General features: G+C 55.4%; 1 protein-coding gene across 2 annotated transcripts; it reads right to left on the bottom strand.

Moving 5' to 3' along the window:
* CDC42EP4 (CDC42 effector protein 4) lies at positions 118-22,510 on the bottom strand. Of its 2 annotated transcripts, none has more exons than XM_003357994.4 (2): positions 21,091-21,329; positions 118-2,927 (listed from the first exon to the last, which is right to left on the bottom strand). In XM_003357994.4, exon 2 carries the CDS (start codon positions 2,827-2,829, stop codon positions 1,756-1,758), a length of 1,074 nt encoding a protein of 357 aa, XP_003358042.1. In that variant the 5' UTR covers positions 2,830-2,927; positions 21,091-21,329; the 3' UTR covers positions 118-1,755. The 2 variants fall into 2 exon arrangements, with proteins under 2 accessions (XP_003358042.1, XP_003131291.1); XM_003131243.5 differs by lacking the exon at positions 21,091-21,329 and adding an exon at positions 22,072-22,510 and having other exon boundaries at positions 119-2,927.

Below are 23,052 nucleotides of genomic sequence, written 5' to 3'. Positions count from 1 at the left end.
AAGTCACAGAGAAAGAAGCCACCTCGGACCCCAAAGTGCTATACACTCACCCCATCCCCGCCCCTCATCGCATCCTGAAATAACAGCCCCTCCCAGAAGCAAAGACAGACACCAGGCGTGCTGTAGGCTTTTTTAATGTTTCCTTGCTGTTTTAACATTTTCACGGAAAAAAAAAAAAAAAAAAAACGCAGTTTAGAATCTGGAACTGACCACTGTCTAGATGGGTTTCAAGGGCAGATGGTGGGGGCTGCGCAGCCTCTTCAATCCCTCCCCCACCAAGGGAGCTACACTAGCAACGAGCACCAATGGGGCACACGGATCAAGAACTAAACTAGTGTCCGAGTCTGGATCTGGGAAAACCCAGGAGGCCGGGCCAGCTGCGTGCCCTGCCCTGGCTGGATCCTGGGGTGGTTCTGTCTGCCCCCGCCCTCCATTGGCTACAAGGGGACAGGAGGAGGTGGGTCAGCCTGTTCCCAGGACAGAAAAACAGGCCATCTATTAACCCTGGGACTCACCCCCAAGCTCGACTCAATCCCCTTGGGCACACTTCTACGGATGCAGAGTGAAATCTGAATTTCAGAAGAACAGCGAATAATTTGTTTTAGCACGCGTGCATTCCAAATACGGCATGGGGCATATTTATACTAAAAAACTCTCCTCTGTATGCCTGAAATTCTAATTTCACTCAGCATTCTGTTGCTTTGTTTTGTTGCTAAATCTGGCAACCCCATACCCTCAGGGCTGTGGACTCAGAAGTAGGGAAGGGGGTTTCAGGGCAGCAGAGGCCTGAGGAAGGAAGGGAAGTAGTCAGTATGGGGCCGGAAGGAGGGGGGGGTGGGAAACAAGTCAAAAGAGCGCTTTTTATCCCCCCCCATAGGAATAACAACTTTTAAAAGAATCATATTCCAAAAATTTTCTACACTGGCTGCCTTCCGCTGTTAATAACTATGGGGGAGGGAGTGAGGAAATACACACACACACGCAGTCACCCACCCCAACAGGTCTAAATAAAGTTTGGAAGCACTTAGTATCAAGGTTTTCTAAAAGGAGTCGTTTTTCCTTCCGGTGGCAGCTCTCTGAACACCGTTCCCGACATTGCTTAGAAGGGTTTAAACAAAACAACAACAAACAAACCCACAGGGACTGAGCAGAGGGCCACAGCGTTTCTAGTGTCATCCTGGAAGGGTCCCCTTCTTGAAAATTCAAGAAGCCCAGGGGCCTTCCTTCCATTCTGCATCCTGCTCTCTTCCCCCCAGAAGGGGTGGCGTTTAGTGTACACACCGGGCAGCCTTTCCTCCAAGGGGCTTCCCGGGCCTGGGCCGGCGGAGGGAGGGCCCGGGACTTGTGACCTGTCACACGCATTTATTCCGGCGGCTACTGGCGGTCACATCAGAAATGCCAGGAGAAAAGAGGTGAGTCAAGTGTATTTAGCTCTGGCACCGCCGGGCTGCCCCGCTCTGGCTGCACGTGCCAAGGACTCAGGTTGACAGCTGGCAGCCACTGGAGGCCAAGGTGGAGGAAAAGGGAGGCCCGGAGAGGGAAGCCACTTCTGACAGAGCTTGGGCACGGCAGGGCAGGGTGGGCAAAGAAGTCAGACACCCAAGTCAGCTCCCCAAGTCCCCCACGGCCCCGAAGCTCAGCCAAGGCCCCTCATCCATGGAGTCCAGGGTCTGTGGCCTGAAGCCAGGCTCTTGGCTGCCCCCGCATGCTGGCGGCGGGGAGGGGACGAAACCAAGAGCCCCGCCTCCGCCCGCCTCACACTCGGATCTCATCCTCTTCCTCCTCATCCATGAAGGAGAACTCGGTGTCAGGCTGCCTCGGGAGGGTGGCCCGGGCCCGGTCCGGCCCGCGGAAGGCGGGGCTGCGCTCCTCCAGGACACCCGAGGTGCAGCTGGACAGGGAGCTGCTGTCCCGCGTGGTGTGGCTGCCCTCACTACGGGCCGAGCCGGGGCTGGGGGCAGCCGCCGCCGCCGCCGCCCAGCCCTCATCCTGCAGGGCGCGGGAGGGCAGCGGGGGCAAGTCCGGGCCCCCCTCGCCTTCCGGCCTTGCCAGGGGAGGGGCTGACGCCGAAGGTGGAGCCTGGGAGGGGCTGCCTGCTGGGTCATCGTCACCATGGTAACCGCCATCCTCCTCCTGGGCTTCCCACTCCTCCTTGTCCATGATGCTGAGGACATCGCCCAGCATGGAGGGCCCCAGGTCGATGTGGAAAGACATGATGGACTCGGCGTGCTTCAGCCCGAAGCTGGCCTTGGGCACGATGGGCAGATCCGTCAGGTCCCCGAAGGCCTGCTCGTCGAGGAGGGGGTCTGGGGAGTGGGGGGCGGCAGCCCCGTTCCGCCGGGGCACGGCCTCCTCCACGCCCGCCTCCTCCGGGCTGCCCTCCCCGCTGGCCTTCTTCACGGGGCTGGACGACAGGCTCTTGGGGAGCTTGCTGGAGCCCTTCTCTGCGGCCTCCTTCTCGTTCAGCTGGGGCAGGGACATGGCATTCTTGACGAAGAGGGCCGAGTCCCGCAGGGAGCCCAGCATGTCCCTCTGCTCCCGGTCCCCCCTGGTCACTGACTGCGACCGCTTGCTGCCCCGGAACTTCCGGGAGAGGAGGCTGCGTTTAGAGGACGAGGAGGAGGCCTGCTCGTCCATGGACTCACTGTCCAGCTCCCCGGCCTTGCTGTTGAGAAAGGAAGTGTCCCCAAAGGCGTCCCCCGCCCGGCCCACGTGCATGGTGTGGCGGAAGTCACCCAGCGGGGCACTGATCATCTCAGCCGTGAGGTCCACTCGGGAGCGACGCTTGGAGTGTACGGAGCTGGACACCAGCTGCTTGAGGATCGGCATCTTGCCGGAGGGGAGGGGTCCCTCTAAGCAACAGGTGGATCTGGGGTCAGATCTGAAGTCCGGCGGGTGGAGGGGGCGATAAGGAGGTGATCATAAGGCTGCAAGAAGAGAACAGCAGGCAAAGGGTTAACCTGGCTGTCCACACAGCACAAAAGCCCACCTGAGCAAGGGCTGTTGTGTAAATCGCCGCTCTCCTAGCAAAATGAAATAGCATGAAATAAGCCAGCCATCAATTTCATATCCCTGCCTGTTTCTTCACGCACAGGCCCTCGGGTTAGTGGAGTGCTGCTTGGGGTTCAAGGAGCCGCAGACCTGCTCTCCCTGAGACTTGAGAGAGCCCAACCTTCTTCTAAAGAACAGTATCTTCCCCACCCTGGACCCCCACGCATCCCCACCAGGATGGTGTTAGAGCCACCACAGCCCCATTTAAAGATGCCAAGGAACACAGGTGACTCCAGGCAGCAGGTGAGGGAGAGATTTGACTCCTGGGAACTACCAGTCTGAAGGCATGCTGTAAGTTCTTCCTGCTGTCTGACCTCAATCTCTAAGTCAGGGGATGCTTCAACCTGAGTCACAGTCCTCAGAGGAGGAGAGGACAGCACGGGCCCCAGGGAGACGCAGCAGATGTGGGCGGCCCGGCTCACTCTCTGAATCAGAACGAGGGTGGGGCCACTAGGACCCACAGAACCAGCTCCCCAGCCTTCCTTCCAGTCCTTGCTGGGTCTCCCGTAAGTGAGGATCCTGCCGGCAACATCTCCATCGTGGGGCCCCAGGCTCTTGGCCAGGGATCCAGCCTCCACCTCTCGGAGACTGAGGATGGGAAGTTCCCAGTTTCTTTCATCATTAGGGGCACAGGGAGGCCCCCTGGGAACAGCAGACCCTTGGGTGATTCACCAAAGAACACAGGCGGGGAGTCCAGCAGAGCCCCTGAAAGCCTGTGGTACCACACAGCTCCTGGCCACTGTCAAGTTGAAGTCCAGTGTTGAAGCCAAACCAGCCCCTTTCCCCTCAGGAGCGACCTGCCCCAGATGCTAGATGAGCAGAGTGGGGCAAGGTGGGGGGAAGGGACTTAACCACATCTGGTGGGTGAGGGGTGGCTGGGGCTACCAGTGCCACTAACTGGCACAGTTCTCAGCATCCCCATCATTCCAGGTCCATGCCTCCTGGCCACACACAACCCACCCTGCCCCAGGTTCCCTCCTCATCCCTGATGTTGCCCTAAACTAGGCCATCACATCCCACCTGGCCCTGCTTCCCTTCCCCCATCCTTCACCTTTTACCAGGACCCCCCAGTGCAGACCCCCAATCCGGGGGCCAGTCCCTGCGTCCGTCCTTGCCACCGCTCCCCCACCTTGCCCTCTGTCCCGGCCCTGGGCCTGTTCCTGGACTGGACTGGACACACACAGCTCCCTGCTGGAATACCTGTCACCTGGCTCAGCCTACCTCCTCCAGGGCTCAGCCAAGAGAGAGGTTACTTCTTCGAGGAAACCTTCTTGAGCCCCGCTGACGCCTCCCCACTCCAAAGCAGTACTTTGGACATCCCTGCTCCCAGCACAACTGGTGACATCACTCTCTCGCTGCCGTTACCAGCAGGACTGTCACCTTCCCACCGGACTATGAGCTTCCGGAGGGTTCCAGGAGGCCGGCTCACCTTGGAATCCTGCCTAGCAGTGCATGGCACGCTTGGTCTCCAAACGCCAGCTGAGAAGCTAACACCTCCCTCCTACTGCACCCACCCCTGCGCCAGCCCCTTTCTTGTTCCCCAAGCCCAGTGACAGTGCTGGACTCACTCCAGCCTGCAGTCTGGCTCCAGGGTTCCTGGCTTGACCTCTCTATGACCTCTAGCCCCCCTCCCCACGCTCTGTTGGTCATTCCTTGTCCAGCTGCTGATACCCAGTCTGATGGTTCCCCTACCAGCATGCTCCCCGCCCCCACCCTGGCAGCCATAGCGTCTGTCACTCCAGCAAAGTTCTCTGGGGTGAGTGGCAGGAGCCAGGCACCTACGGCCAGCTCCCCCTGCTTACTCTCTTCCTTCTCCCCATCAGACCCTTGGGAAAGTTCGTTTCCCCTACCCCTAACCTCACTCCTGTCCACAGCCCTGGGATCTAACCCCTAAACCATGAGACTCCAATCAGCTACACCAGGGGTCAGTCAACATTTTCCACAGAGGTCCAGGCAGCAAAGACTTGGGGCTTCACGGCGGATATGGCCTTGGTCACAGCTGCTCAACTGTCTTGAGTAGGAAAGCAGCAGTAGACCGTATGCAGACAAATGGGTGTGTCTGTGTCTCAATAAAACTTTATTTATAAAAACAAGCGGTGGGCCAGACTGGGGCCATAATTCGCAGACCCTTAAACTAGACGTATGAAAAGTACTGGCCTCAGGGTCGCTGCCTCAGCACTGCTCCAGGAGAGAGTCACCATATGTGACCCTCCGGGGCAGCCACAGGCTCCCAGATCAGCTTTGGGGGAAACTCTCTTTGGCTAAGCGGGAGAAAAGGAGGACGGGGTCAGGCTCAGACACCCTGGGCACTGGAGAATCCCCGGGGCTTCTGCTGCCAGCAGAGCAATGAGGCAAGAACAGAAAAAGTCCACGTCCTCAGTCTGCCTGCAATTCGGCTCCTGGCTCTGGTCACAGAATCCTGGGACTCCAGTGCAGCTCTTTCGTTTTCCGGATGAGAAAACAGGTTTACTGAAGCAAAGTGACTTCTTTAGGTTGATGTGCCGAAGGGCAGAGCTGGCCTGGAAGCCAGTGCCCTGGCCCAGTGCTCTTTCTGCTCCATGGCAGGCTTCTTTCTGGCCTCTGGTGGGGAGCATCTCCAGGCAGTTCCCTCCCCACTGCTGGCTGGGACAGTCCAGAGAAAGAAGGGGCCTGGCCGTGGCCTCGAGAAGGTTCCTGCATTGTCCCAGAGCAGCTTCTGACGCTGCCGACCCCCTGAGCCAGAGGATTCTTTGTCGTGGAGGCTGCCCTGCACACCGTAAGGTGCTTCCTCTACCAGTTAGATGCCAGCCACATCCTTCCCCCGACTGCGACAACCACAAGGTCCTCAAATGTCCCCTGGGGGGCAAAATTGCCCTGGGTTGAGAACCCCAGCTCCAGAGTGAGAACGCATGTGTGAAAATAAAATACTATTTGCTGGGTAAACGAAAAACAAATTTTTTTTTAAATGAAAAAAGAAAAAGGAAACAAGAGAGGGAGGGGCCGGGGGGGTTGTAAAGGACCAGAACTGTGGGATCAGTGACCCCCAGAGCTGTGCCAGGATTGCAAAATAACGGCAGGAACCCCCAGGCCCGGCAAGCAACGTCAGGCGCTGCGGTTTCCCCCATCTCAGGCGCTCGTTCGAAAGAAGAGAAAAGGAAGCTGCAGGCCCAGCTGCCCAGGACTCAGCAGAGATGGTGCGGACCTCTGTGGGTGCCCACAGGGACCAGGGACCCTAGCCATCGTGGCTACAGGCTAGGAGGGTCCCCGCCGTCCCATGAACCCTCCCCTGCTTCTAGCACATTCTCAAGGGTAGGACTGGAGACCAGGATAAGAAGGGTCAGCAGGGCCAGTCCTGAAATTGCTGGGACCCTGCACAGACCCACAGCCCAGAAGGTAGAGCATCTGCCATCCGTGGTCTCGCTCTCTGGTGGCGGGAACGAGGCTTTGCGGCTTGTGAAAAGCCAGACCATCTTCAACATCCAGCACGAAAAATCCCAAGTCCTGAGAGCGGCGCCTAGACGGAGTCAGACACTGGCCCCACTGCCCAGCAAGGAGGGGCTGCAGGACCCGCCAGTCCTGGGACCCTAAGCTGGAGCTCAGACTGGACAGGACAGGCTTCAGGGCTGGTTTCAAATCCTTGGATTTACGGCCCCTTAAGGACACTGTCACCCTGGGCTTTGAACTGAGAGCGCTTTGGAGGCGAGGACAGGGAACTCTGAATATAAGTACGAGCAGGTGGCGGGGGCCAGAACGGGGGGTCTTTGGGAGGCCTGAGCGCCCACCCGGAAGGGGACTGTGCCAAAGGGAATTGTGGCTTTGAGAGGGGGTGTTGCTCAGCCCTGTGACTCAGCTCTGGGGAAGTGGCTAAAGCAGGCTGCACAGAGGAAAGGTCAACCACAAGGGCAGCCACTCCCTGCAGCCTCCCTGCCCGGGACACCCGCCCCCCCACCCGGAAGCCACGTCCCACCTTCCTGGCGGCTCAAAAGAAGATGGAGTGGCAACTTGTATCCCTCCCCGCTGCCCAGCCCCTGGTGGAATCAGATACCTCTGCCCTTGGCCCACTGACCACAGGACATTCCTCTAAGGCAGGGCAGCCACACCCCATCACTTCCCTTTCTCACCACCCGGTGCATCCGATTCCAGCCCCAAGTGGGGGGCTGGACAGAAGGACGAATGATGACCTCAGTTGTGGCTTGGATTGGACACAAGGGCTTTGTTCATTTATTTACTCATTCATTCATTCACCGACTGACTGTGCCACCTGCCAATTTCCCCATAACTCTTCTAGGCCCTCAAGCCGGAGCAGTGAAAATACATTATATCACATACGTTATACATATGGACAAGCCCTGTCTTCCCGGGGCACACGTGTGGTGTGAGTCTGGCTGGGCGGGGAACAGGGCGCAAATGAAACTGTACCTTGCAGTCCTCCGTGTCAGGGGGAGAGGAGGGGATGTGAGTGAGTGTGGGAGTTACAGGGTTGGGGGGAGGCCCCTCTGAGGAAAGGGTCCCACAAGCTGAGAACTGGATGATGAGAAGGAACCAGGCAACCCTTGAACATGCCAGCAGAGGGGTAACAGCACGTGCAAAGGCCCTGAGGTGGGAACACGCTTGTGTCTGAGGGACAGAATGCAAACCCAGGGGCCAGCCAGATCACACAGCTTCTCCCGGCAAGATGAGAGTTGGGACGGCATTCTGAGCAGGAATCCAGCCTGTGTTTTGGGAGTTCCCGTGGTGGCTGGATTGCAGGCTTGAGGGAGGGGAGGCAGGAATTTAGGGCAATGAGGATGGGGGCCAGGATGAGGCGGCGGCTGAGAGGATGGACAGAGGGGAGCATGTTCAGGGCAGGTTTGGGAGCTGCAGGAGCCAAGGGCCCAGACGGGGAAGGGAAGGGAGGATGGAATCAAAGGGAAGCTGGAGCCCAGGAAGGCCTTTTCTGGGGTGGATCTCACCTGGCAGGCCAGGGACCTTGCCCTCGGGGGTACAACCAGCGTTCTGCCACCAGGAAGAACTTGACTTTGCCAAAACAGGGGAGGCATTCGCAACACCACCTCTGTCAGCTGGAACAACATGCCGCAGGGGATTGTGCAAGAAAACAGTGCAACGAGGGCCAGGGCACCCTGTAAGAGTTTGGGGGATCTGGCTTCTGTCGCCAGAGGAAGATCCAGCGCTTTCTGGAATGCTCACCAGCCTTATCCTGAGAAGATAAGGAGTCCCACTGAAGGCGGAAGGCTGTTTTATTTCAACAGCCAAGGGATGAGAACTGTGGGTGCTTTGAGGCGCATCGTTATGTCGTGCAGGAGGAGCCCTGAGGGGGCTGTGTGGTCATTTTAGCTGACTTGAGTCAATCTGGAATCTTTTTATGTTTGCTTTTTAGGGCCGCACCTGGGGCATATGGGGGTTCTCAGGCCAGGGGTCAAATCGGAGCTACAGCTGCTGGCCACAGCAACACGAGATCCAAATCGTGTTTGCGACCTACACCACAGCTCCTGGCAACACTGGATCCTTAACCTACTGAGTAAGGCCAGGGATCAAACCTGCATCCTCACGGATACTAGTTGAATTTGTTACCGCAGCCACAAGAGGAACTCCGAGTCCATCTGGAAATTTTTAGTTCCAGCACAAATGCTGCCGCAAGCCCTCTCATATTTGAAAGTGTACTGTTTGCAGCAGGACGTTAAAGTAATCTGAGCCTCAACAGGCACAATTTAAAAAAAAAAAAAAAAAAAAAGGCCCAAGATGAAAACATGAAATGTCACTATTATAACTCCTGTACCACGTGGGTCTCTGTGTCAAATACTGCCTTAAAATACCTGGGTGTGGCGCAGCCACATTCTCAGAGATGGAGAGACTAAATTAAGAGATGGGTCCTGGGTCATGGATTGAAGCCAAGGCTTTATTCTCACACCAGGGCTCCAGCCTCTAAAATAGCCACGCACGACCCAAACTGTGGGGCTCTCCACACATTAAAACGTGGAGCATGTAATTTATGTGTGCATGTGTACTTCGTATAGGTTTTCGTATAGGTTTTCTACGAGGCTACTGTCAATCCATGCTTCAGCGAATACATTTTAGTTTTCCTTCTTTTAAAAAAAAGTCAGTACACAGCAGGGGAGCTCTGGTGTTTTCTTCTCAGGTCTCAGAGAAAAGAGAACACCCTTGGCGGTGTCACAATACGGCACCGGCAAGGTCACGTGACTCCCATGGAGGCACCCACGAGGCCTGCCACTTCGGGGATTCCCGAGGCTGAGAGAGGGTGGGCAGCCCAGAGATCCTGCGACCCAGTGGCCTCGATGGGGCTGCTAGGGCTGCTGGGGCGGAGGAATACTCGCCCAAGGCCATGGAGCTGGGGGTGACCCCGGTGGCACTGGTACCCAGGTCTCCGGTCTCCCAGTCTCTTGGGTCCTGCCCAGATAACAAGGGGGGGACTCACTGCCAGGCACCAGGCTAGAGCTCCTCCTGTCTGCTACCACCTTGCCCACATTGCATTAGGAATGGGGTTGGGTAGGACTTCCCACCCACCCACCCACCAGCAGGGTGAGAGGGACGAAACCCCAGCTCAAGAGCTGCTCAGGGTCCAAACGATCTCAGGATGGGATGGTCCTGGGCATCAGCGGTTACGGCAGCTTCTTTAAATAATGGCTTTCAATCAGGAATGATTCTGGGAGTTCCTGTGTCGTGGCGCAGTGGAAACGAATCCAACTAGGAACGATGAGGTTTCGGGTTCGATCCCTGGCCTTGCTCCGTAGGTTAAGGATCCTGCGTGGCTGTGGCTGTGGCTGTGGCATAGGCCAGCAACTACAGCTCCCATTCAACCCCTAGCCTGGGAACTTCCATATGCCACAAGTGCAGCCCTAAAAAGCAAAAAAAAAAAAAAAAAAAAAAGATTCTAGAGCACCTATAGCGGGAAACCTACCCTAGGGAACTTTGAAAAAAGCAGAAAAGTTCCCATCCTAGATATTCATCGAAGCCTTATTTTTCAATCACAAGAGACTAGAAACAACCTACTACCCAACGAGCAGAAAATGGCTGAGAAAACGAGGAGCCACTAACTCAACAGATTATCCTGCAGCCCTGTAAAGCAGGGCCGATGAAAACCGTGCACGCCACAGCCAACTCTCGACCAAATGACATCAAGTGGAAGGGGAAAAAAAGGCAGAATTTGTTTACACCCGGTGATCGCAAACTACACGCACAGACGCATCCGTGAACAAAGGCAAGAGGGCAGGCAGAGAAATTAAGCAGTGATGTCAGGCTTGAGAGGAACACAGGCTTCGTTCGTTCTTTTTTAAGTCTCCTTTAATGTGGTAGTGCTGTTTTGATAATAATAATAATAAAAATCCCAAAGCATCAAAGGCTTAAGGAAAAAATGTTAATTTCAAAACCAGCTTAAAACTATCAAGTTCTCAGGGTCCAGCAGCTGCAGGCCAGTGCAAGGCACAGGCTGGGGGCGGCGGTGGCGGAGGGCTCTGGCCGCACAGTCGCAGACGGAAAAATCTCCCACTGAGGTCTGTTCGCATCCCTTCCCTCCCCCAGGTCTGCACCTCCCCCAGCTGGACGTGCTTGTCATGTCCTCCTTTTGTTTGTAAGCGCTCTGGACAAGTGGGTCTATAAAACCCAGCGGCAGCAGAAACAGGGAGCTCAGGACTCCCCCACCCCCACCCCCGCCAAGAACTTGCTTCCCAGCAGTTGCTTGAAGCTCCTCAACTGAGCAGATGAGAAATAACAATCCCCACCCCCAACCCGCAGACTGGCCGGTTTCCAGCGACACTGAAGCCCTAAACTGAAGGCCAGCCTCCTGCACGGTGATCCCAGAGTGGGATCTTGTCCAAGATGACCGGGGCAGGTGAAGGTTCTGTTTCTGCTGCTTCCACAGCCCTGGCTCAGGTCAACTGGTGGCTACTAAACAACAGAGAAGATGAGAAGGGGGCGGGGTCACACAAGGACACCCCTGGGCTCTGGCAACTGGCCGACCACCAACAATGCAGAAAGAGCCATGCTGTCAGCAGCTCCCATTTATTAGGTGCCTGCTGCGTGCCAGGCATTGTACGGCGACATGGGAAATGTATGTCCCTGACCCTGCAAGGAGGGGGGTCATGATCGCCCCCATTTTATGGAAGAGAGAAACCGAGGCTCAGTTGGAGTGGGTGCCCTGGCTCATTTTCCCAGCCACTAAATGGCGGTTTGAGTGCAACACAAGCTTTCTGCATGAAGCGCTGGGCCCTCGCTTATTCAGGTGTCCCTGGCTGAGAAGGTGCACGTGGGGGGGTGTGGGGGGGATCAGGGGAGCTGTTTATTTAAGGTAAGACCTTGGGGCTAAGAATCCCTTGATTGACGCTATCAGGGATCTGCTGAACCCAGGGAGGGTTCACCGGCTCCTCCTTCCTCGAGATCTCATCCTGCCTCCGGCTCTGAGGACCCTCCTAGTGTTCTGACTCCTTGGGAGGTAAGAGGTGGGGAGGACCACCCTGAAGCAGAAGCTGGGGCTCCCCCAGCAGAGGAAAGAGTGGGCCCGGCGCAAAGACCCCCTTCTAATGTTTCTCCTGCCTCTGGGCTCCAATCTCCATCTTGTGTTTCTCTGTGCTTCTAGCGGCCAAGAAGGAAGACCAGAACCTTGACCCAGCCCCTCTCCTAAAACCTCCCAGGCTGGGCGCCCAGTGCTTGCTCCACCCACCCCTCCCCCACACCTGCCAGCCAATCGAGACCTTGGGCTCACTGGCCCCTGGGTGCCACCACCCAGCCCCACTTGGCAGATCCCATTTCCTGCAGATAAACACCCTCTGCTTGGTAGCTTCTTCCTGGAAGGAAGGGAAAGTGACCGGAGCCCTGATTTCACCACGTGCCTGTCGCCCAAGGCACTCCTGCTGGGAGGCCAGAGAGAAGAGTACTACTGGGGCGGAAGGTGGGGGGAGGCCACCATTCCTGGCAACCAGGGTGCTAGGCTCTCATCAGCATGGCGCTCGTGGGGTGAAGCTCGGAACTGAATGATTCCCACTTTCTGCAGCCTCTCTGGGGGTTATTAAATAATTTACGCCTACGTTGTCCAGTACCGAAGCCCCCAGCCTGATGAGGCTCTGGAGGACTTGAGATGTCCAGACTGACATGTGCAGCAGTTCCCGCTGTGGCTCAGCAGGTCAAGAACGTGACACAATGTCCATGAGGTTGCGGGTTCGATCCCGGCCAGGTTAAGGATCTGGTGTTGCCATGAGCTATGGTGTAGGTCACATCCATGGCTTGGATCCCACGTTGCTGTGGCTGTGGTCAAGTTTGGCAGGGGCAGCTCCCATTCGACCTCTAGCCTGGAACCTCCGTATGCCGAAGGTGCAGCCATGAAAAGAAGGAAAAAAAATTGACGTGTGCTAAAGGGTAAAATATACACCACACCTCAAAGACTTAGAATAAAAAAGAGAGAATGCAAGATAAGTCGTTTTTTATACTGGTCACACGTTAAAATGATAATATTGGGAATACACTGGATTCAATAAAATGTTTATTTCACACATCTCTTTTTACTCTTTAAAGCATATCTGTTCAAACTGTAAATGATACAAGGGTTGCACATGGCTTCTAAGGGCTGGTACTGATTTAGACTTTCGCCTCTTTTCTACAAGCAGCACCTTCCATTGCCGATGGACAAATAAAGCCGACCATTGTTTTCGTTTGAGTGAAACTAGTTACATGTTAAGAAATAATGCTACATTTTTTTTAGATTAAGTCTTAATATCCTAAATTTTACATCCAGAGGGCCACTGATGGATGTTAGGTTGTTTCAGTTTTACGCAAATGCTGTAACAAATAGACTTCCAGCTAAGTCTGCCCAAGTCCTTTCGGGAGGAGAGTAAGTGTGTAAGATTACTTTTGTTCCGTGTTGCTCACGTTTTCTCCAGAAGGTTTTATCCAGTTACGGTCTCACCAACACCGAAAGATGGTGTCTGATTCCATCATTTTCCCTTTAGTTGAACTGAACACAAAAACATCATAGCCACCCCCACCACCCACAAACTTATAATTTGCATTTTTCCAATTCCTAAAGAGTAAGCATTCAAAATGCATTAGCATGTGCATCCTTTCTCTTGTGAATTCCTTGTTGAAGACTTTTTGCCCCCCCCTTTCAGACAGGGGAGGGGGCATCATCTTTTCTACTAGATTTGTATTACTTTAAATATTAAAGCTATTACAAAGTTTGACTGGGAGTTCCCCTGTGGCACGGTAGGCTAAGGATCTGGTGTTGTCACTGAGGCGGTTCAGGTCACAGCTGTGGCACTGGTTCTATCCCTGGTCCAGAAATTTCCAAATGCCAAGGGTACAGCCAAAAAACAACAACAACAACAAAATTTTTTTGACTGTATTTTGCAAAGAACTCTGCAAATTTATCACATGCCTATTTATTTATTTGTCTTTTCTGTCTTTTTAGGGCCGCACCCACGGCATATGGAGGTTCCCAAGGCTAGGGGTCTAATCGGAGCTGTTGTCTACACCACAGCTCTTGGCAACGCCGGATCCTTAACCCACTGAGTGAGGCCAGGGATTGAACCCGCAACCTCATGGTTCCTAGTCAGATTCGCTTCTGCTGCGCCACGACGGGAACTCCATGTGCCTATTTATGATGTGGTGATTTTGCTGTTTTCTTTCCATAGAGTGCTTACCAACTTTACATGGTCAAGTCTGTTTTACAATTTCTGGCTTTAATGTCATGAAGCAAAGACCTTCCCCACTCCCAAGTTTCATGAAACGAGTCACTACTTCTAAAACTACCAGGTAACGTAATGGTTAAAAACTACTCATAGAGAAAAATACTACAGGGAAATACATCAAAGTAAAGAGGACTGTGGTTTATAAAACTGTGGGCCATTTAAAAGAGATTAAAAATATTAAAATATAGGAATTCCTGCTATGGTGCAACAGGATCACTGGTGTCTCTGCAGCACCAGGACACAGGTTCCCAGCCCAGCACAGTGGGTTAAAGGATCTGGCCTTGCCCAGCTGCGGGGTAGATCACAACCTCAGCTCACTTCTGATCCCTGGCCCAGGAACTCCAGATGCCACGGGGTAGCCCCAAAAGAAAAAAAATTAAAATATAAAGTTCATTACTGATTCCATATAGAATTGTTATGAGTTAGATGTGAAATTTAATAATAAAAATTAACGAGTTTTTTTAAAAAGAATCAAACACTACCTCCCTCAGAGAGTAAATTCCTTATGATACCACCCACCCATGGGTCTACCTCCAGACTTCCTTTTCTGCTCATTGGTCTCTAGTCATTTCTTTTCTTTCTTTTTTTTTTTTTTTAGGGCTGCACCCATGGCATATGGAAGTTCCCCAGCTCAGGGGTCAAAACAGAGCTGCAGCTGCTGGCCTACGCCACAGCCACAGCCACGCGGGATCCAAGCCATGTCTGCAACCTGCATCCCAGCTCATGGCAACACTGGATCCCTGACCCACTGAGCGAGGCCGGGATGGAACCCGCATCCTCATGGGTACTAGTCAGGTTCTCAACCTGCTGAGCCACAATGGGAACTCTGGTCTCTGTTCATTTCTAAAGCAAGTCCCTCCTGTCAACTCTATACAATATGTTTTGAGCATCTAGTACGATAATAACCCTGCTTTCTAACTTTTTTTCTGAAATTGTCTTGGCTTTTCCACTGCAATGAGTGTTCCAGAGGGACTTCAGAAACATTTTATTAAGTTCCAAAAGAAATCCTGATGGAATTACACTGGAATTGAAAGCACATACTAAATTAATTTGGGGAGAACTGACTTTATCACAACACGTCCTCGAATCCATTTATTCAGCCCTTCTGGACATCCTCCATTAAATTGGGTGGCTTTTCTTGCTGTTAAGTCTACCACAGTATTGTCATGTTTATTCTGGGTTATTTTATGATCTCTCCTTGTGAATGGGTTTGTACCCACCCCCTTCTACACAGCTACTTCTCTCTCTCTCTTTTTTTGTCTTTTTAGGGCTGCACTAGCAGCATATGGAGGTTCCCAGGCTAGGGGTCCAATCGGAGCTACAGCTGCCGGCCTACACCACAGCCACAGCAACGCCAGATCCGAGCCTCATCTGCGACCTACACCACAGCTCACCGCAACACCGGATCCTTAACCCACTGAGCGAGGCCAGGGATTGAACCCACAACCTCATGGTTACTAGTCGGGGTCGTTAGCCACTGAGCCACGACAGAAATTCCCTCTTTCTCTTCTGACTGGTTCTATCTGGCCTTATGGGAAAGCTCCAATTTTTAAATGTCTGTCTACTTAATGGCCACCCTACCAAGCCTGTACTGTCTCACCCCAGTCAACCTTATGATTAAATCTTTGGGGTTTTGCAAGCAGACCAGACCATCACCTGCAACTAATAATTCTGCCTCCTCCACTCCTCATTCTTGTCTTGTTATATTTGCTACAATTGCCAACTTAATGCTGACCATGACAATGAAGCTCTCTGGTCCCAGCGTTTACGGTGCTCTTCTCAACCTAAGTCATCCAACACAGTAGCCACTCATCACATCAGGCTGGCGAGTGCTTGAAATGTTTCTGTTGCCACCAAGGAATTGAATTTTTTTTTTTTTTTTTTTGTCTTTTTAGGGCCACACCCATGGCATATGAAAATTCCCAGGCTAGTTGTCGAATCGGAGCTATAATGGCTGGCCTATGCCAGAGCCACAGCAACACCAGATCTGAGCTGTGGTTGCGACCTACACCACAGCTCATGGCAATGCCGGATCCTTAACCCACTGAGCGAGGCCAGGGATCAAACCCACGTCCTCATGGATGCTACTCAGATTCATTTCTGCTGAACAACAATGGGAACTCCCTGAATTAAAAAATTTTTTTCCTTTTAATATTCTTTTGGCTGTGCCCACGGCATGCAGAAGTTCTCAGGCCATGGACTGAACCCAAGCCACAGCAGTGACAACACTGGATCCTTAACTGCTAAGACACCAGGGAGCTCCTGTACTATTTCAAATTAAAAAAATCAATGCTTGATTCAGTTATCAGAAAACTTAAGTATGTCTCAAACACTGGAGAGTGTGGATCTACTTTTTCAGCTGTACATTTTAGGAACTCCAGGTTCTAATAGAATATTTATGAAATGTGGCGTCCAAATTGAGATGCGCTACAGACGTAAAACACACGCTGGATTTTGAAGACCTTGTATGAAAAAGCGTAAAATATTTTTTTGAATGCATGGCAACATGACAATATTGTGGATACACTGGCTTATTCAATGAATTTCACCAGTCCGTAGTTTTGAAAGGTAATATGACAAAGGGAATGAACATTTTTGAGTCTTTCCTCTGCACCAGGCTCTCTGCTTTGTTTGATGGAACTGCTTCTTTCCTCTCCCAAGTACTAGCACCGTCCTAGGCATCTGACAGATCGTCTCACATGTACTTTTCAACAACAATCCCAGGGAATTACCATCATCCCCCACCTTGCAGATAAGAAAACGGAGGCTTACAGCTAAATGCTTCACCCAGTTCTTCACACAGCGGCCAAGGACACAGCTTTTGAAGTCTGCCCGAGCCTGAACCCTGGGCGCTTACTTTGCGTCCAGGTGTGTCGGGGAGGGTATAGGCATTGCTGGGGCGCAGGACTCTGAGATCTGATGAAGGTTATGGATGCATATAAACACCCACAGGACAAACACTTGTGCGTAGAATTTTAGGGTAAAATATGTCTAGTCTGGGCTCCCTGTTCCCCACCACTCTAGGCAAAGTACAGACAAATCCTGGGAAATGCTCACTGCCTGGAAGTCCATCCCAATGGGAACCCGCTCCTCCTGGGCCGGGAGGGGGTCAGGCTCACCCTGGCCACTCTGCTGCTCCATCTCTGTCGCTGTGCCCACCTCCCTCTTCATCACAGGAGCCTGAGCTTGGGACCCGGGGAAGGGAAGCTGAGGAGAGATGTCTTAAAGGCATAGGAGGGGAGGGAGAAAGCCTCTCACTACTTGGGAGTTACAGTGGCTCAGGAAGGGAAAGGAGGGAGCCATGACCTGGGAGTGACAGGAAGCGACAGCTCCGGAGCTAAGACTTGAGGAGCCAGCGGCTCCAGAGCGCTGGGCAACTTTGCTTGTTCACAGAGCTCTTCCTGGAGATCGTGCGTGGTTTGCTGTGCGTGCGTTCGTGTGTGTGTGTTTCCCAGCCACCCAGCTCCCATCACAGAAGGAAGCGCACAAAGAAGGGAAGGGGTGCCTGCTGGGGGCTCCATCGCTGCCCCCACCGGCCCAGGGCCTCAGAAGGAAGTGGCTGAACTTGAAATCAGATCGATCTGACCTTGTTTGGTTTCAATCTGCCTCTTCTGAGCACAGGGTGCTCAGCTGAGGAGGGCGAGTCAAAGGGCATGCCTGGGTCTGCAGAGAGAGGTGGGTGGGCCTGGTCCTGCTCTAGAGCAGGTTGGCGAATCTTCATCTTGGCCCTGCTGGACGGAGCCTGCAGCCTGGGGGGCCCGGGAACCAGCCTCCCCGGTTATGGTTACGAGCTGGCTCAGCCACCCTCAGCCGCCTGGGGCAAGCTACCTGTGCCCGTTTCCTCATCACTTTTCAAAGCGATTGATAACACCACGCACTTCCTAGCACGATGGTGAGGAGTCGACAAGCTAATATAGGTCAAGCCCTCGCACAGCCTAAGGGGTAAGCGCTCCGCGTGTTTGCTGTGAAAATGATGTTGTAACTTGTTCTTTCTTAGCAGGTGCCCTAGGTCACCTTAAAAGGTAAGACTCCAGAATCCCCAGCGACACTCTGGCCACTGTCCTGTCACTCCCCAAGTTCAAAGAGAACACATTCTTAGCCTTTAGTGTCACCGGAGACACCAAATCCACAAGGGTCCCAAGCCAACAGCTTTTTGAAGTTCGATGTCTCCTGGCTTCTGAAGCCCAGTTATAAATCATGGCCCAGACCAGCTGGGGGACCAAGCAGGTCTTTTGCTTCTCCCTTCTTGACCTTTTCACCTTTAAGGACACAAGACAGGGAGCCTGACTTTTCTCAGACAGGACTTCAGCTCTCTCTGATTTCAGGTCAGTAAGCGAGTGGACGAAGCGGAGGTGGGGAGAGAGAAAGACCTCCCGGTCCTCCTTAGAATGAAGGTTAGAGAACTTAGGAATCGGGGGGCCCCCGGACACTTCCAACAACAAATACTTGCACAAAATCTCAACGTGATCGACCCACAGTAAAACAAGCCTGGTCCTTTGGACCTAACGTGATTCTCATCAGAGGTGTCTGCAAATCATACTGCCTGCCTGAGGCTCTTGTGTGCCCTCCCTCTCAGCTCCTTCCTTCCCCTGCACCCCGTTTGACGGAGCCTTAAACTCCAAGGGCAGAGGGAACACAGGGGCTCCTTTGATGCCTTGGGGCCAAGGGCAACATTCTGGGGAGCGGAGAAGGGATGCAGAGTGGGAACCTGGGTGCGGAGAGGAGGGGCAGAGAACCAACTCCAGGACACAGGGCTTGGCTTCACTGGGGAGCCCGAAGCTGGGGTCTGCAGACCACATTCAGTTACCCCAAGAACAGCGTGGATGCAGGCATAAGAACCCAGAGATGCTCCCAGGGAGGCTGGAAGTGGCCCTGGCTGACACCATCTGCCACCACTGATGGCCGGGACAGAAGATGATGGAGAAGCCCTGGGTGTCCCTGAACACAGCCACAGGCACTTTTGTGCCCTGGCACTATGGCTCTGCGGATGCCCTCTGCCCCTGTGATGAAGAGAGAAAGGCCAGCGGGTACTATGGGTTGGGTAAGAAATGTAAGCTTTCATTCATGAACAAAATCCCCAAATACCCTTGTCTGGTCCCAAAGGGAGACCCTTTCGCAGCTTGGGAGGCTGAGTGGAGATCACCAGCGCCCCCATTCCAGGCAAAGGAAGGTGCTGGATGTCAGCGAAGCGACCCTGGCCTGGAGCCCCGAGCGACGGGCTGGCAGTGGCCGAGGGAGACTCTGATGCACATTACTGGAAGGCAGCCCAAGGCTCCTTGTACTTTATGCTAGATCTCCAGGGACACAGTGAGCGGGGACCAGGACTCTCACGGCTAAACTTCCTTCCCAACCCCCTGTGAGCCATGAGCCAATCCCGCTCACGAGTCCCTCCCAGCATGACTCCCCCCCACCCAGTTCCCTGCCCAGAGGGGCTGGCTGGGGCTGGCTTTCAGGACACACTGCCAGCTGGGTCGTGTTTGGTTCCCTCTCCCAAGGTTGAGTGAAAGCCTCCAGCACCGAGGCTTGGGTCAGCCCGAAGCTTCTAGGGCCAGATTGCTCAATGCTCTGCCTCCGCCCCCAAGCCTTATCTCTGGCATCAACCCAGATCCCATTCCTCCAAGGGACAGACTCCTCCCTCCCCCACACAAGGACAAGATCCTGAGCCTGCAGAACCTCCAGCCACAGGAGGTTGGAGTCACTGCAGCAATTCAGGCTGTTCTGGCCTCTGAGCCCTCCACTCCCACCTTCCAAATCAGAGCGGGGGCAGGGCAGCGAGAGGCGGCCCTTCAAACACCTTGCCTGCCACACCTGGGCACAGCCTGTTCCCTGAAGCAGAAATCAATCAGCCGCTCCAAAGGTGGAGGCGGTTAGGATCCCTGAACCAGAGCCAACTGGAGGCTCTTCTGGGAAAGCTCCTGACTGGTGTTAAAGAAGGGTCTAGATCCCTCTCCCAGGTTGGCATCTGCCCAGCCCCACTCTTAGACGCTCACAGGCTTGGGGCTCCCGGGTCTCCAGTCCCGTGAGGGCTGGACCATCGTGGATGCGGAGATATGTCAGCTTGGAGTGGGAGGAAGGAAGCAGTGGAAGAGGTGTCAAGAAAGAGGAAGGTGGAAGTCCCAGAAAAATGGAAGAACACTCCAAGCGGAGGCCTGAGCTAGGGAGGTCACCAATGAGCGGCGACTCCAGGAACTCAGGGAGAGGGCAGAGGGTCAGAGACCCCAGACCACCGCCTCTGGGAGTGGATTCGTTTTATCACACCAGCCCCCTCCCAGTCCCTGCAGGGGTCACCAGGACCCCTGGGAAGACCAGAACCCGCTCAAGTATCTACCCAGGTTCACTAAACCCCTGTCTGTGGGAAGGGGCAGCTGTCCCCAAGGAGCCCAGGGGCAAAGTCCAAGTTCACAGGAGATAAACCACACTAATTGGGCAGTCACATGAACAGCTCACAGGGCAGCTGATGAAAGCTGGAACCCACATGGCACCCCACACCTACACCGGGTCCTAGCCACTCCCCCCACCCCAGGATGGAGCCTTCCAGGTCAGGAATGGGTGCCCCATTACTGCTTCACAGCCCTAGGGCCACCTAGAGGCTCGGCTGAGCCCAGCCCGGGTCCAGCAAACTCCCCGTTTCTGGGGGGAAATCCACAGCTCCGCTTCCCCCTTCCTTTGTGCCCTGTTCTTTGTTCTCTTAAAATTCAGTCCACCGGGCCGGTGGTCCCCTCCTCCACCCCGGCCTCAGAAAGGGGGCGGAGGGGGGTGGGGAGTTATTAGAAACCCAGACGGTGCAACCAAGTTGCGTTGCTGGAGGCCCTCCTGTAGCCGGCCCCTTGCTGTTTACGCTGGCTGGCTGGCTTGGGGGTCCCGGTGGCCGCTGGGGGGCAGGGAGAGGACGATTCCCCGTCTAGCACCCTCAGCCCTCTAGAGAAGAAAGAGCAGGGGGCTTTACGCAGCTCAGAGACGCTTTCCGGTTCAACTGCTCAGAGAGAGGGGCCAAGAATAGGCAATGGGGACGCAGCCGAGGACCGTGGGAGCCGCTCAGATTGCAAGGGGGTGACAGCAAGAAAAGAAAAAGCATTGTATTTCCCCTCCATTCTCCCAGGGAGAAAAAGAAAACTTCCAAAGCGCAGGCTGCAGTGTCTCATCGCGAAACAAGGAATCTGGTTTGAGTTAGCAGAGAGCACCCCTCCCCCCAGTCACACATACAACACACACACACACACACACACACGCACACACACACACACACACACGCCTGGCTCAGGCTCAGTCCTCTCCCAGGAAGTCCGCCCAGCCTCAACCCTCAGCCCTCCAGCCGTGGCTCCGGATTCCCGCCCTGCAATCCCAGCCGGCCGGGACACTCACTCACCCAGCCCGCAGAGGAGCTCCCAGGGGCCGCACTCGGGGCAGGGGGCAGTTTTGTGCCCCCGCCTGGGGGCGCTCCAAGGAGGGGGCGGAGCTAGAGGCGGCCGATCGCAGTTCCACCGCCCCAAGCGGGTGGTTAAATCATTAACCGACCGCTCCCGGCTGGTGGCCAGGCCAGGAAAGCTTCACCGGCTCCAGCGCGCAGTCCCCTCCCGGCCTCGGAAGCGGCCCCACCCCGCGCAACGGCGCCTCGGCCTTTCCCCGCCTCGGCCTCCCGGGCTCCCGAGGAGGCGGGCGCGCGGGGCGGGGGCCGGGCGGGGAGGGAAGGCTCGGGAGGGAGGGGTGAGGGGGGTAGCATCGGTTCCTTCGGCCAGTCCCTTCCAGGCAGCTCTCCTCGCCTCTCTTCTCCCAGGCCCGGTGACACTGGGTGGCGTGTCTACACGCCTCTGCCACTACGGGCGAACAATCCGGTTCTTATTCATGGCGAACTCTGTGTACACACGCCCCCCTCGAGGAGACCGCGGGCCGCGCGCCGCCGATTGTTGTGCTCCTTGTCCCCGGCGACACACACCCCCGTCCCCGGGCAAAGGGTGGACCTCTAAAAAGCCGTGTCCCCCATCCCATCGCATCTCATCCCCATCCCCAGCAGCGCCTGGGGCTGGCCGGGCGAATCCTAGTCTGGGCAGAGGAAATCGACTGGGAGCGAGGCTTCGCCCGGCTCTCTACCACCCCCTCCTCCCCAGCCCCACTCTGCTCGGACCCAGGGTGCGTGGCCCCCGTCCCAGGCACCCGAGCCGCCCCGCACGCGCCCGGGCCCCAGCCCTGCCACCCAGGAGAGTGGGGGGCTCTGCCCGGCTCCCGGCCCCACGGCCCCTATCGCGGCTTTTTCAATTCTCTCCGCCCCCTAGCAGGGCTCGAGGTCCCCAAGCCCAGCCCGCCCCGCTCCGGTGGCTGTCACGGCCAGAGGCGGGTACCCGTCGCCTACCTGGGTCCCCAGAGACGCGAGCGCCGAGCCGGCGCGGCTGCGCTGTCCCCTCGGTGGGCTCCGCGAGGCGGCGGGGCTGGCGGCCCATGTCCGCGCCGGCGTCTGTTTCCTCGGGCTCCAGCTTTCAGGGCAGGGAGCCGCTCGGACACTCCCCTTCCCGGCTCCTCCCGCACCCTCCCCGCCCCGCAGCCCCCGCGCTGATGTCACGGCGCCGCCGCAGCCAATGGCGGTTGGGAACCTCAGCCCGGCCGCTCGGCCTCCTCGGTTCAAATCTGAAAGCCTGTGACTTTGGGAGCTTCGTGAGGGGCGGTTCGGGAGGCCGGCCAGGTCCCGGGGCGCCCCTCCTTGCTGCGCTCCGGGGCCTGGATCCCCCCACCCCGGGGCTCCCGGGGCCAGCAGCGCGACTCCCCCCGGGGGCCGAGCACGAGGCCGCCCCCAGGCTCTTCCTCGTTTCCAGCATTGACCTGAAACCGATAACCCCCGCCCCGGCCCCGGGCGTTTCCGCTCCCTCCCTCCCCGACCCGAGGCTGAGAAGGTGGAAGCCCCCGAGGTCGTGGATTCCATCCCAGACTCTTGCTGGAAACGGGAGGGAGGGTAGGAGGGGGCCGGCCCCCGAGGCCAGGCCCAGAGTGGGTGTAGGAAGGATTTGGGCAAGGTGACCTGTCTTTGAGGGTCCTGCTGTCCCAAGTCTGTAACCCTTGCCTCCCGAGTATCCTGCCAAGACATAGTTCCCTTCCAAGCGATGCCCTCCCTAGACCTCTGGCCTGAATCCCATGAGAATCTCTTGAGAGGAATAGCTTCCATTTGTAAATGAAGTTAGCAATAAATGCCACGGAGAGGGGACACAGCACAGTGAAATCTCCCTAGCCGTTAGCAGCTCCTTCGCCTATGTTTTTATTTTTAAGGAGAGGGGTTTAGGGTGGCAGACTCCCACTAACAGGACTTTCCATGGGACCCCCTCGTGGTTCCTTCAGCTGGGCT

Source organism: Sus scrofa, chromosome 12, assembly GCF_000003025.6.
Source record: "Sus scrofa isolate TJ Tabasco breed Duroc chromosome 12, Sscrofa11.1, whole genome shotgun sequence".
Taxonomy (NCBI): domain Eukaryota; kingdom Metazoa; phylum Chordata; class Mammalia; order Artiodactyla; family Suidae; genus Sus; species Sus scrofa.
The sequence above is the reverse complement of the archived record's forward strand: the minus strand, read 5'-3'. Positions and strand labels throughout refer to the sequence as shown.